The sequence below is a fragment of the Leptonychotes weddellii genome, chromosome 16, assembly GCF_054177405.1.
Source record: "Leptonychotes weddellii isolate Sample4059 chromosome 16, ASM5417740v2, whole genome shotgun sequence".
NCBI lineage: Eukaryota > Metazoa > Chordata > Mammalia > Carnivora > Phocidae > Leptonychotes > Leptonychotes weddellii.
The window spans coordinates 38,372,211-38,385,665 of record NC_138384.1 but is presented as its reverse complement, the minus strand read 5'-3'; the positions used below and the strand labels follow the sequence as shown (position 1 = coordinate 38,385,665).

Here is a 13,455-nt window from a genome sequence, read left to right as displayed (position 1 = left end):
AGGGTGGACCCTAATCTAATCTAACGAGTGTCCTTAGAGGAAGAGGAGATTAGGGTATACAGAGAGACATGTGTAATGCATACATACAGAGAAAAAACCACATGAGGACACAGCGAGAAGGCAGTCATCTTCAGGCCAAGCAGAAGTGACCTCAGGAGGAAGTAAACCTGCCAACACCTTCATCTTGGACTTCAGCTTCCAGAACTATGAGAAAATTAATTTTTGTTGTTTAAACCATCCAATTGGTGGTATTTTGTTATGATAGCCCTAGCAAACTAATACAGGAATATTAGCCCTTTATTTGTGATACATCTTGCAAATATTTTTTCCCAGTTTGTAAGTGGTCTTTTGATTTTATGTTTTTTTCTAATGTAGTCAGATCTTTGTAGTCAGATCTTTGAATATTTTCTCTTATTGCATCTGTTTTCTGAATCATAGTAAGAAAGTTCTTTCTTACATCGAGGTTAAAGAGGGATTCACTGATGCTTTCTTCTAAGACCTATATGGTTTCATTTCTAATGTTTACATTCCTAATCTATTTGGAGTTTATTCTTGTGGTATGATAATGTAAGGATATAATTCTATTTTATTCCAAATGGCAAGCCAGGAAACTTGTCCCAGCTATGTGCTTATATTTTCATTTTTTATTTTGAGATCATTGTAGATTTACATGCAGTTGTAAGAAATAATAGATCCCACATAACCTTCACCCAGCTTCCCTCAATGGTTATTTCTTGTAAAATAATAGTACAATATCATGACCAAGATATTGATATTGATACAGTCCACAGAACTTATATCTTTTGTCGTTTTACATGCACCCATTTGTGTATCTATGTGTATATTTAGTTCTATGCATTTTTATCATTTGTGCAGAGTCCTGTGACAACCACTACCATCATGATTCAGAACAGTTCTATCCCAAGGATCACTTTTGCTACCCTTTTATAGTCACAGCCACCTCCTCTCCACCCAATTCCTGGCATCCTCTAAGCTACTCTCCATCTCTATAGTTTTGCATTTTAAGAATGATACATAAATAGATTCATACAGTTTATAACTTTTATGAGATTGGTTTTCAGTTAGCATTATTCCCTTGAGGTCCACCCAAATTGTGAGTTTCAATGGTTCATTACTTTTTTTTTTTTTAAGATTTTATTTATTTATTTGAGAGAGAGAGAGCATGAGAGGGGGGAGGGTCAGAGGGAGAAGCAGACTCCCTGCTGAGCAGGGAGCCCGATGCGGGACTCGATCCCAGGACTCCAGGATCATGACCTGAGCCGAAGGCAATTGCTTAACCAACTGAGCCACCCAGGCGCCCCGGTTCATTACTTTTTATTGCCACTGTTTTTCCATGGTAAAGATAAACCCTAGTTTGTTTAACCATTTACCTGTTAAAAGACATTTGGGTTATTTCCAGTTTGGGGTTATTACAAATCTACTATGAACATTCACGTATAGGTGTTTGTGTAAACCTATGTTTTCATTTCTCTGGGAAAAATGGCGAAGATCGCAGTTGTCTGGGTCGTATGGTAAGCTATGCACTTCTTTTATTGTGAAACTTCACTTATTTCAATTTTGTTCATTCCCAGCTCTGTGGATACCCTTATCCTTAGGAATTTATGTTGGCAGCATCACTGGTCATAAGGGGAATGCAAATTAAATATAAATGTACTACTACACACCCATTAGAATGGCTAAAATTCAAAAGACTGACGATAATAATGCTGATCGGGTGAGGCAACTGGAATTCTCATACATAGCATGTGGGAGCATAAAATGGAACATTCACTTTCAAACACTACTTTGCAATATTTATTAAATCTAAACATTTACTTTCTAATCTAGCAATTCTGTTTTTGGGTACATAATACAAACAACTGATTTCATATGCATGCCAGAGACTGACACAAGAGTGTTCATAGTAGCTTTACTCATAATAGCCAAAAACTGGAAACTCAAATACTCCATCAACAAGGGAATGGATAAATAAATTATGGCACATTCAGACAATATAATACTATACAATACTATGTTAAGTTACAAGTTACTGCTGCATACAGCATGGGTGGCTGTTACGGATACAATGTTGGCTAAAAGAGGCCAGACGCAAAAGTACATACTGTATGATTGCAGTTCTGTAAAGTTCAATTATTGTGATAGAGGTCAAAATAATGGTTAACTTAGAGGTATATTGATTGGGAAGAGACATGAGGGAGGCTTCTGGGATGTTGGAGTTTATCAAATGGTGGTTATAAGGGTTTATAAAAGAAATCATTAAGCTATGATTTTTTTTTAAAGATTTTATTTATTTATTTGACAGAGAGAGACATAGCGAGAGAGGGAACACAAGCAGGGGGAGTAGGAAAGGGAGAAGCAGGCTTCCCCGCGGAGCAGGGAGCCCGATGTGGGGCTCGATCCCAGAGTCCTGGGATCACGACCTGAGCCGAAGGCAGACGCTTAACGACTGAGCCACCCAGGCGCCCCATTAAGCTATGATTTTAAGATCTGTGTTCTACTTTGTACAGAAGTCTTATTTAAAATGAAGGAAAAGAAATTATATATGCTCAGTAAATGGCAGGTCTATGATATGAATCCACATTTCTCTAACTACAAAATCAGTTCTCTTTGATTCTGGTTTTTTGTCCCAGATGCCCAGATTTTATTACATTAAATGAAATCTCAGCATAGGTAATTAATTTAAGCAAACAAACACAACTTCCACTAAAGGTAGATTTAAAGGATTGATAATATCCTATATTAGTAGAATAGACACTCTTTATGGTATGTTGGTGAAAATTTAAGCAGGGCAGTTGATGAAGGTATGTAAGTCGATTTTAACTTTGAAAGCTTCATTCTCAACAATGTTTAAGACTTTAAGATATACATGTTCACAAAAAGGAGTGTGCAGTGAAATGCTGTATGGGGAAAAGCTAGAAAGAAGTTAAATATCCTTCAATAGGGAAATGTCTTAGTCAAAACATTTGTGACAGTTTGTAATTTGATGACATGAAAAGCTGTTCACTATATTTTGTTAGATGAAGAAGGTAGATTACAATACAGTATTGTGGTGTGATTCTGTTTTGAATGAATAAATCTATATGCCTATATCCATGTGTTAATTCACAGAGAAACAGATGAAATGATTTGGAATAAAATGTTGAAAGAAGCTGTTTCTACATGAGCTTTATTTTAAGCTTTTCTGTATTTTCTAAATTTCTGAATTAAGAATGTACTAATTTTACAGTCAGAAAAAATAATGAAGCTAATCCCTCCCTCTTTGAAAGCAGAAGAAATAATAGGAGATATGTGTATGAAACATGGAGTAGAGTTCTGTAGTGGTATGAATTCTGGCTATAAGTGGCCTGAAGTTTCTTCATAGATGTGAAGCCTTTCAGATTCTACTACCTTAAAGGTCTTAATTTTGAAACTTAAGATTTTTTTTTTTATAAAGATTTTTATTTATTTTTTGACAGAGAGGGACACAGCGAGAGAGGGAACACAAGCAGGGGGAGTGGGAGAGGGAGAAGCAGGCTTCCCGCCAAGCGGAGAGCCCGATGCGGGGCTCGATCCCAGGACCCTGGGATCACGACCTGAGCCGAAGGCAGACGCTTAACGACTGAGCCACCCAGGCGCCCCCACTTAAGATTTTTTTTTAATTTAAATTCAGTTAGCCAAGGTATAGTACAAAACCTAGGATTTTAATACACAATGGATACCTCTTGCTGGTTGCCCCTCAGTTACCTCGGCTCAGATCTCTTATTGCCAGTCTCTCCACCAGCCATTGCTCCAACAAGGAAATCACATCTGCCTTGGAAATTAATTAATACTAAACCCTGCATGTAGGAGAAGAAATGGGACTTAGGCCTGATGTGGCTATGCAGAAATTCAGACCGTTCCTTTGATGATTAGGCAGAAAAGGAAGTTAAAGTAATCTGAAGGATCGGGATGATGACACTTTAGAAAACACAGCAGAGATGTCCATTTCTACCTCCAGGAATCTTAAATCAGTCCTTCAGAAAATTAGCTAAGTACCCTAACAAGTCACAATGAAGGAAGTAAGATGGCTCCACAATGCAGATTTTGAATTGGAAAGGGGGAAAAAGATATTGTAATCATGGAGACTCAGTTGATTAGTTAAATAAATGTATATAGAACCTGTATCACACCCTTGAACAAATTCCTCTAAGTGGGTTGAGTCATCTATATTCCACTCAGCAGAAGTCAATATCACATTCCTAAGTCTACATACCCATGAAATGACAGGAACCATGTCCTGCTAAGGTTCTGGAAGGGAATGTAAAGTTGGTGAAGACATGGGAGCTGGACAGTAAGAAGGAGTTGCTCAGCAAAGTTAATAGTTAAATAAATTATAAAATATCCATGTAAAAGAATACCAAGATAAACAAATGCAAAGCTGTAGGAAGTAATTAAGGATATAGAAAAATTTCAAGATACAATACCAGTAGAGAAATCACTTTACAAAACAGGTTAACCAATACAATTATATCAATATGGAGTGATAGATTTTAAAAAAGTCTAGAAAGTTAAACACCTGTTTCAGTTATCTATTGTTATGTAACCATCCCCAAAGTTTGTGGCTTAAAACAAAAAACATTCATTAGCTCATTATTCTGGGGTTGGCAAATTTGGCTTGGCTTGGCTGAGCGGTTCTACTAATTCCACTTATAGCAGCCAGTGGCTTGGTGGGGGCTGGATGGTCTAATATGGTCTCAATGAAATATCTGGCAGCTATTGCTGAATGTCAGCTGGGTTTCTGTCTCCAGGTGATCTTTTGTCTTTAAGCAAGCTAGTCATAACCTTCAGTTTGAAGTGGTCTCAGGGCAGGAAGAGGAAAAGGGCAAAAGCTGCAAGACCTCCTAAGGCTTTGTCTTGAAAGTCTTACAACATCACTTCCACCACATGCTATTAGTCAAAGTACATCACAAGGCCCTGCCTAATAGTAACCTAACCATTTCACAGAAGAACTTTTCTGAAAAACAAAAACAAAGAGAACAAGGGCAACAAAACCCCCAACCTTGAGCTTGGTTTCATATATGCCCAGTAATGTTTTCTTTTATCTGCGCTCTTCACTCAGAGAAGAGCACTGCAGGGGAAGGGGAGGGAATCATCAGACACCAGACCTTTCTTGGAGCACAGACTAGTGAAATCGGAGGAAGTTCTTCAACACCACACAGCCTCTTGCCATCTATCACACACAGATAGAAATAAAAGGGAGATGGGGAGTACTGCTAATCCTCTTTAGTATCAAAGGAAAAAGCCAGGGTCACTGACATCCAAGGCTGAGACTTTCTCTAAGTTCACAGCAAGTTTCCTGGGGAGACAGCTTTGGGAATGATGTGGTTCTGAAACATGGAACTTGACCTCAGCTCCCAAGGGAGATCCTCTGAGGAAGGAATCCTACTCCTAGGACTCTTCCAAATGTCTTCCTGGGACTCTTCCAATTCTAAAATTCATTCCAAAAACAGGTGTGTGCTTTTTTGCTTGTATGTAACCTTTATACTACCACTCAAATATCTGACTCCCTTTTGGTGACCTTTTCTCTGCAGCTGGGGTCCATGGCTCTAAAGCAGGAGAAGAAAAGGAAGTTGCAGGGAACCCAGGCATATACAAATCCTAAGAAAGGACAGAACCTAAAATTGGCCCCTAGATGGGCAACATCATCTTCACTGATACCCCCCACTGTGTTAAGCACGAAGCTAGGCACTGGAGGTGGGGGTGCCCTGACAAGGCAGCTCAGGCCATGCTTCGGTGCAGCGCGACTTGAGTTAACATAGGCATTGCAGTCTTCACAAGCACAGATATACTCTCAGAGAAGTCTTCAACAGACCCCTCAGTCCCGACGTTAAACCCAGAACTGAAGACATGAAGCTCTATCTCATTACACAACCAAACTCGTACCGGTCAGAGAATTAAAAGCCTTTTCCATCACACTAGGTAACAACTAGGCACTATCTTATGATGGGCAGTCTCAAACCCCACAGTGTCACATGCCTCACATTCCAGCCGACTGGTCAGCTACAATGTCCTGCATCCGATTCGGGACACACACGCAAATCACACACCTGTCACAGCCACATTACCGCACATACTCGCACTCGGCTTCGTCACGACCACAAACGCGCATACACAGGCTTAAGCCCCGGGCTCCACACACCCTGTCAGCACTGTGGGGGCGATGGGCTTCCTCACCGTGCGCGACGGTTGCCACTCGGAACGCGACGACTTTCAGGGTTTCGGGCGATAACCAGAGAGAACCCAGGAATCAAAGTTCTTTTCCAAAAGCTGCACAGGGGCTGTGGGAAATGTAGTTCAAGGGCGGAAAAGCCCGTATGTCGAGAAGGCGCGCGCGCGCGCGCGGAGCCCACGGCCTGAAACACCGAGCCGCGGAGACACTTGGGAGGTACAGCCCGCGCGGGAGTACGCAGGCGCAGACGGCTGGCCAGTGGTCGAAGGTGAGGCTGGTGGGTCTTAGGGAGGCGGAGGAGGCGGGTGATGGCGGGAGCCGTGGGGAATGCCGAGGAGGGAGGCGGGAACCTGGGCTGGGAAAAGCGAGGAAGGAAGAAGGAACCTGGGCCAAGAAGGCCGGGGAGGAAGGCGAGAGTCTGGGCCCTACAGAGAGCGAGGAGGGAAGCGAGAACCTAAGTAAAAGAAGGAACCAGGATCCAGGGCCGAGGAACGCCGAGGAGGGAATAGGGAGCCCGGGCCGGGGAGCGCCGTAGAGGCAACTGGTAGTCCAGGCTGGACAGCGCTGAAAAGGGAACTGGAAGCCCGGGGCTGGTGTGAGGATGGGGAGGGCAGGAATTTTGTCTGTTTTTTTCTCCCCCGTAAGGAAACTCCAAGTCTAGGAGTGCGGCCTGGCACACACGGGCGTTCAGTTCGTGTAGCTTTTTGTGGCTGTCCTTGTGTAGTCTGGGCATGTGTTACTCCGGGTGACGTTGTGGAACCGGTTGTTTGTGAAAGTGATAAGGTCTCCGTGTGTGTCTAATTTTTAAAATAGGTAACGAGTCGATTTGTGTTTGAGACTGCATGCGACTTTGGAGAAACGACAGTAAAGGGTTTGTGAGTAAAATTTTGCTACTTTGTATGGAAGTCTGTTATAGGCTCTGTGAGATTAGCATGACGTGTGTTATGGGATTGTGATTGTGTCGTGGGTGATATAATTGTGTCTTTGTCTAATTTTTAAAGTGTTTTGTGTGCACAGTCCGCGGTAATTCATGAATATTGTTTATTGTGTGACTGAGTTGGAGCGCTTGAGAAATTGGATGCATGACCAGTTAAATATGTATTTAGGTTATCTGAATATTGGCCTTTTTATACGCTTGTAAAATTTGACCCTGTGGCAATTAGACAAGTGAAATAGAGATTTTTTTTTTTATGGAGAAAAGGAAGTAAAATAAAAATAATTTTCAGATGGTAGGATTGTATATTGGGAAACCCCACACTGACTAATAACTTGTATGTTCAAATGAGTAGAACACCATTTGGGAAGACGCACATAAAAAATTTCTCCCATAATTGCCACTCAAAGTTTCTATTTGGGTGAATCTCTTTATTTCCCTGCTGCTGGATGCATTCCTAGACAGATTCAGTAATTTCTTCAGTCATTCTGAAGACTGAATCTGTTGAACATTCAAATATAAGATTAGTCTCATCATCTAATAGCTATTTAAATAAGAGTTTCTATAGACTTGTTTTAAAAGTAAAAACTCTCCCTCCCGCTGGAAGCCTGCCAGGGAAAAGAGTACATGATCAGTTTCTTCTTTAATTCCTCAACCTCTATTTTGTCTCCTCCTTATCCCCTCTAGGTGGGTAGTCTCTAGCTGGAATGGATTGGGAGCTGGAAAACAGGAGACAAGTCAGAAGTCAGGGACAAGAAAAGACTAACATAATTGGTACCGTTATAATTTAGTGTAAGTCATCTCTTAACCTTCTGAGAGAACCCACTGCTGGGAACTTCCAGATACACTTCCCTTCTCATGGGTGCAGCCACTTCTCTAGCTGTCTCCTCAGTGTTTTCTCTGAGCATGCAGTAGTCCACCTGCTCTGGTGGGTCTTGTTGTCTCTCCAGTGAGTCCTCTTGGACAAGAGGATCCAAGTCAACCCAGGCAGGCTCCATCCATGGGTTGCCATCTAGAGCTCAGGTGAGAATTAGCCCTCTCAGTCACTTTGCCCTCTCAAATCCTGGAAATATGTACATTTCCCCCAAAATTCTCTCACCACTTTGGTTTCCAGTGGCATCAGCCTCTGAGGGGCCCCTTGTTTTCTTCCCCTGGAAAACTATGCCCTAAAAACGATTTTTACTCTCCTAGACATTTCCTTCTCTCAGCCTCTCCAGCCTCTTAAAGTTGGGGTTAAATTAATGATAGCAAACCTTACGTTTTTTACAAGATTTTATTTTAGAATTAGGGACACTTAGAAGCTTGTTTTGCTCACCAGCTTTGGGATGTCTGCTGAGACTGAGAGAAAAATTTCTAAGTTACCATGCTGTTAAAAACAATAACAACAATTAGAAAACTCAGAGGTTTGTTGGAAAAAACATTGACAAATCAATAGGCTTTCTATGTGTGTTTATATGTATGTATATATATGTATCAGAAAACTATGGAAAATGGCCAGTGGCCATCAAAAATATGAGATACAAAGGATTTTGTAATCCATGAAAAAAGAGTGTTCCTAAGGGACTCAAAAAGTCAGACTTGAATAAAAGAACAGGAAGACACAAAGTAATAAAGTGTTAAAACTCCCTAACATCGTGCAGTTCCATTAAAATTTCAGTAAAATTTTTGAACTTTCTAAAATTCTTAGGAGAATATGAACAAGCCAAAAATTCTGAAAGAAAATAATGAAGGGGGAAATAGCCCAAACCTGATACTAAAATATGTTTGAAAACTGTAGTAACTGAAGAGTCATCCAGACAATTAAATGAATAGATTAGTGAAACTAAATATAAACTCCAAATCTACTCAAATATATAAAGGAAATAAAGTACATGATGTCAGTTTTGATGAAGGGAGGAAATAATGTTATTGAACACCTAACGGTACTAAACCAGATGGTCAATAATCTGTTATAAGTTATTTTTGCATGGGAAAAACAAAGACAATTGAGAAACTATAAAAAATTATTTTAAGTGAATGCAATATTTCCGGGGCGCCTGGGTTGCTCAGTTGGTTAAGGGTCTGCCTTCGGCTCAGGTCGTGATCCCAGGATCCTGGGCTCACACATCGGGCTTCCTGCAGAGCCTGCTTCTCCCTCTCCCTCTGCCTGCTGCTCCCCCTGCTTGTGCTCTATCAAATAAATAAATAAAAATATTTTTTAAAAAAAGAATACGATATTTCCTTCCTTTTAAAAAGATCTAATAACCGATCTAGAAAATAAAAATATGATAGAGAAATGAAAGAATTATAAGAGACCATTCACATGAGAAACTAAGGATGTTTTTTAAACTTATGGAAAGAAGCTTATTTTCTGTCATAATAAAAAAAATAGGGGCGCCTGGGTGGCTCAGTTGGTTAAGCGACTGCCTTTGGCTCAGGTCATGATCTCAGGGTCTTGGGATTGAGCCCCGCATCGGGCTTCCTGTTCAGCGGGAAGCCTGCTTCTCCCTTTCCCACTCCCCCTGCTTGTGTTCCCTCTCTCGCTGTCTCTCTCTCTGTCAAATAAAATCTTTAAATAAAAAAAAGAAAAAGAAAAGCTAGAACTACAATTTCTACCTATTAGATAGGCAAGCATCTAGAAGTTTATATCCGCATTTGTCAGGGTGTGGGGTGACAGGTATTCTCATATATCGTTGGTGATAGTATAAATGGTAGAGCCTTATGGAGAGCAGCTTGGAGGTCGGCTACTAAGAGAGAAAAGATGGTGCTAGAAAGAAGGGGGACTTGCCCAAAATCTAACCTGTTGCCCAAGAGCCTGTATCTCTGGATTTGGGGATAAAATAAGATCTGTCTAGCTCATTCTCCCCCCATAAATGATGTGGAATGTGCAGAGTGGTCAAGAGCCAAAGTAAGGGAAATGGAGGCAATTTCAATTGAGTCCTAAGTCACAAGAGAGCTGTAAGGCATGTATAGTGTCATGTGGCTTCATTTCATCTCAGCTTTGCCTTCATAGGAACTGCCTCTTTTCCAAAGAGGAACCCAAAGGAAGACTGGTCACCTCTTGCAGATCTCAAAACCATGGCTCAGGTGAGGTGATGATTTCTCTTTCCTTTCCAAAATCATCTTTTTTTTTTTTTAATGGATATTTGAGCATTTGTCTTTCTTGCACTAAATCCTCCTGCCTATCATCCCCTACAGAGAAGTGGTCCTCATTTCTTCCCATATTGGCCAGATAAGTCTTTTCCTTCCACAAATGCTCCTTCTAATTTTAACCAGTGTTCACACATTAAGTGGGTATATCGTTGAACATCTTTCTTCTCCCAGAGGCAGAGTTGGGACAAAAAAAGCGTTTCCTCAAATGAGAACATATTACTGCATGAACTTGTCTTGTTTAAATAAAAACAGTCAAGAGGGAGATGGAATTGATATATTGCTATTAATAAGTGGCAAGGAGTCTTGTCTTGAGGCTTTGAGAATAGAGCTATGCTGAGAATCTTACTTTTCTCCTGTCTGATCCTTCAGTTTTGCTCATAGCTGCTAACAATTCCTAAAAATCTGTGGCTTGCCAATAACACTCCCCCATTATGCTAATGGTGTTCCTATGTTTAAATTTCTTATAATGGGGAGCCTGGTGGCTCAGTCGTTAAGCGTCTGCCTTCGGCTCGGGTCATGATCCCAGGGTCCTGGGATCGAGCCCCGCATTGGGCTCCCTGCTCGGCAGGAAGCCTGCTTCTTTCTCTCCCACTCCCCCTGCTTGTGTTCTTGCTCTCACTATCTCTCTCTCTGTCAAATAAATAAATCTTTAAAAGAAAAATAAAAAAACTAAATAAATTTCTTATCCTTTTATATTTGGATGCAGGAGAAGTAAATATATATGCTTAGATCACCATACTGAATTACAAGTTTAACTCTTGAAATATTCTGTTCTTGGTTTCAAAGTCGTTACTCTCTCTTGGTTCTTTCAGAAAATTCATCTTTAGGGGCACCTGGGTAGCTCAGTCGGTTAAGCATTCGACTCTTGGTTTCGGCTTAGAGCATGATCTCAGTGTTATGGGATTGAGCCCCTTGTCCGAGTCTCCTTGGGATTCTCTCTCTCCCTCTCCCCCTATGCCTCCCTCCCCCACCCCACTCACATGTGCATGCTCTCTAAATAAATAAATAAAATCTTAAAAAAAAAAAAAAAATTCATCTTTGTATCTGGACGTCTTAAATACTAGTGTCCTCCAGATTTTTTATTGGTTCTCTTCTCTTTAGTCTCCTGTTCCTATTCACAATCTACCACTAGTCTAATGAAGCTCACATAATTTTAAACCTGAAACTCTGTCAGAACCATATCCAATCTCCAACTAAATATCACCACCTGCATGTTCCACAGATACTTCAGGCATATGGCCAAGATTTATCTCATTATCTCCTGCCCATCCTATTCTTTCTTGTTTTGTTTTCAGTCTGCTTTTGGCCCCAGTCCCATACCCACCTACTAATACAGCTAGCTTGAGTTAAATAAATGTCTCTCTTCCACTGCATAATTTAATGGTAAATATTATTCCTTATAACACAGTTCCTTCATCCCCACTGATATCTTTATTTTGAGTGCCTCTTGCATCCCGTGGTCACTTGTTTTCCCATTTAACACCTTTGCTCCTTTTCTAGTCCTCCAAGTGCTCACCCCAGTGCTCACGTTTGGATCTTTGTGTTTCTGTGCTTTTCTGTTTAACTGTGTGTGTATGTGTGGGTGTGAGTGTGGTAAAATATACATAATATAATATAAAATTTCACCATTTTAGCCATTTTTAAGTTTTTAGTTTAGTCCCATTAAGTACATTCACAGTGTTGTGTAACCAGCACCATTATGTATTTCCAGAAGGTTGTCATCATCCCAAACAGAAACTTAAAACATTAATCAATAACTGTTCTCTTGGGGCGCCTGGGTGGCTCAGTCGTTAAGCATCTGCCTTCGGCTCAGGTCATGATCCCAGGGTCCTGGGATCGAGCCCCGCATCGGGCTCCCTGCTCGGCGGGAAGCCTGCTTCTCCCTCTCCCACTCCCCCTGCTTGTGTTTCCTCTCTCGCTGTCTCTCTGTCAAATAAATAAATAAAATCTATAAGAAAAAAAAAAACAACTGTTCTCTTATACTTTTCATAGCATCAGACCTAAAGCACATTAGAAGAATGTGTAAAGACAGCCTGTTAGGGTGGAAGATGTTAAAATGCTTATTAACAGTTTAAATTCAAGAATAGTCATCATTAATAATAATACGATTTTCTTTCTTTTTTTTTTTTTTAAAGATTTTATTTATTTGAGAGAGAGAGAAAGAGAGCCCATGGGGGGCGGAGGGTCAGAGGGAGAAGCAGACTCCCCGCCAAGCAGGGAGCCCGATGCGGGACTCGATCCAGGGACTCCAGGATCATGACCTGAGCCAAAGGCAGTCACTTAACCAACTGAGCCATCAGGCGCCCCAATAATACAATTTTCCAATTCATGTACATCTCTTTTTATTTAGATCGTTAAATTCTCTCAGTAATGCTTTGTTGTTTTCAGTTTACCTTCTTGTATATGTTTTGATATATTGATCCCTGAGTATTTTTTTTATGTAAATGCTATTCATTTTTATGTCAAATTCTCACTGTTTACTGCTAATATATGAAAATGCAGTTGGTTTTTGTATATTGACCTACAATCTTTTTAGTCACTTATTAGTTCTAGTAATTTTTTGTATATTATTTAGGATTTTCTACATAGACAGTCATGTCATATGTGAATAATGACTGTTTTCCATCTTGCTTTTCTTCTTTTAATTTTATTTTATTATGTTATGTTAATCACCATACATTACATCATTAGTTTTTTTTGTTTGTTTGTTTGTTTTTGTTTTTTTTTAAAGATTTTATTTATTTGACAGAGAGAGACGCAGCGAGAGAGGGAACACAAGCAGGGGGAGCAGGAGAGGGAGAAGCAGGCTTCCCATGGAGCAGGGAGCCCAATGCGGGGCTCGATCCCAGGACCCTGGGATTATGACCTGAGCCGAAGGCAGACGCTTAACGACTGAGCCACCCAGGCGCCCCTACATCATTAGTTTTTGATACAGTGTTCCGTGATTCATTGTTTGCGTATAACACCCAGTGCTCCATTCAATACGTGCCCTCTTTAATACCCATCACCAGGCTAACCCATCCCCCCACCCCCCTCCCCTCTAGAGCCCTCCGTTTGTTTCTCAGAGTCCATAGTCTCTCATGGTTCATCTCCCGCCCCGATTTCCCCCCCTTCATTTTTTGCTTCCTACTATCTTCTTTTTTTTTTTTTTTTTAACATATAATGTATTATTTGTTTCAGA

At 40.7% G+C, this 13,455-nt stretch overlaps 2 protein-coding genes across 22 annotated transcripts in view; one reads left to right on the top strand and one right to left on the bottom strand.

The window, feature by feature from the left end:
• ZNF461 (zinc finger protein 461) overlaps positions 1-6,373 on the bottom strand; it is a 47,812-nt gene extending 41,439 nt beyond the window's left edge. For 2 of the 3 annotated variants that reach the window (XM_081807516.1, XM_031026078.2), the window contains exon 1: positions 6,214-6,371. The gene's annotated coding sequence lies outside the window, so the exon portion shown is untranslated. Of the gene's footprint in view, positions 1-6,213 lie in introns of all 3 variants that reach the window. The other variant, XM_031026079.2, reaches the window with a different exon arrangement.
• The window catches only part of ZNF567 (zinc finger protein 567), a 107,727-nt gene that overhangs the window by 70,690 nt on the left and 23,582 nt on the right, over positions 1-13,455 (top strand). Inside the window, exons 1-4 of one of the 19 annotated variants that reach the window (XM_081807458.1) lie at positions 6,394-6,476; positions 7,022-7,079; positions 7,830-7,934; positions 10,135-10,208. The exons of 4 other annotated variants lie outside the window; for them this stretch is intronic. In XM_081807458.1, the coding sequence (XP_081663584.1) occupies positions 10,200-10,208 (9 nt within the window). In that variant the 5' untranslated portion in view covers positions 6,394-6,476; positions 7,022-7,079; positions 7,830-7,934; positions 10,135-10,199. 14 more of the 19 variants (XM_081807454.1, XM_081807459.1, XM_081807455.1 and 11 more) reach the window with 14 other exon arrangements.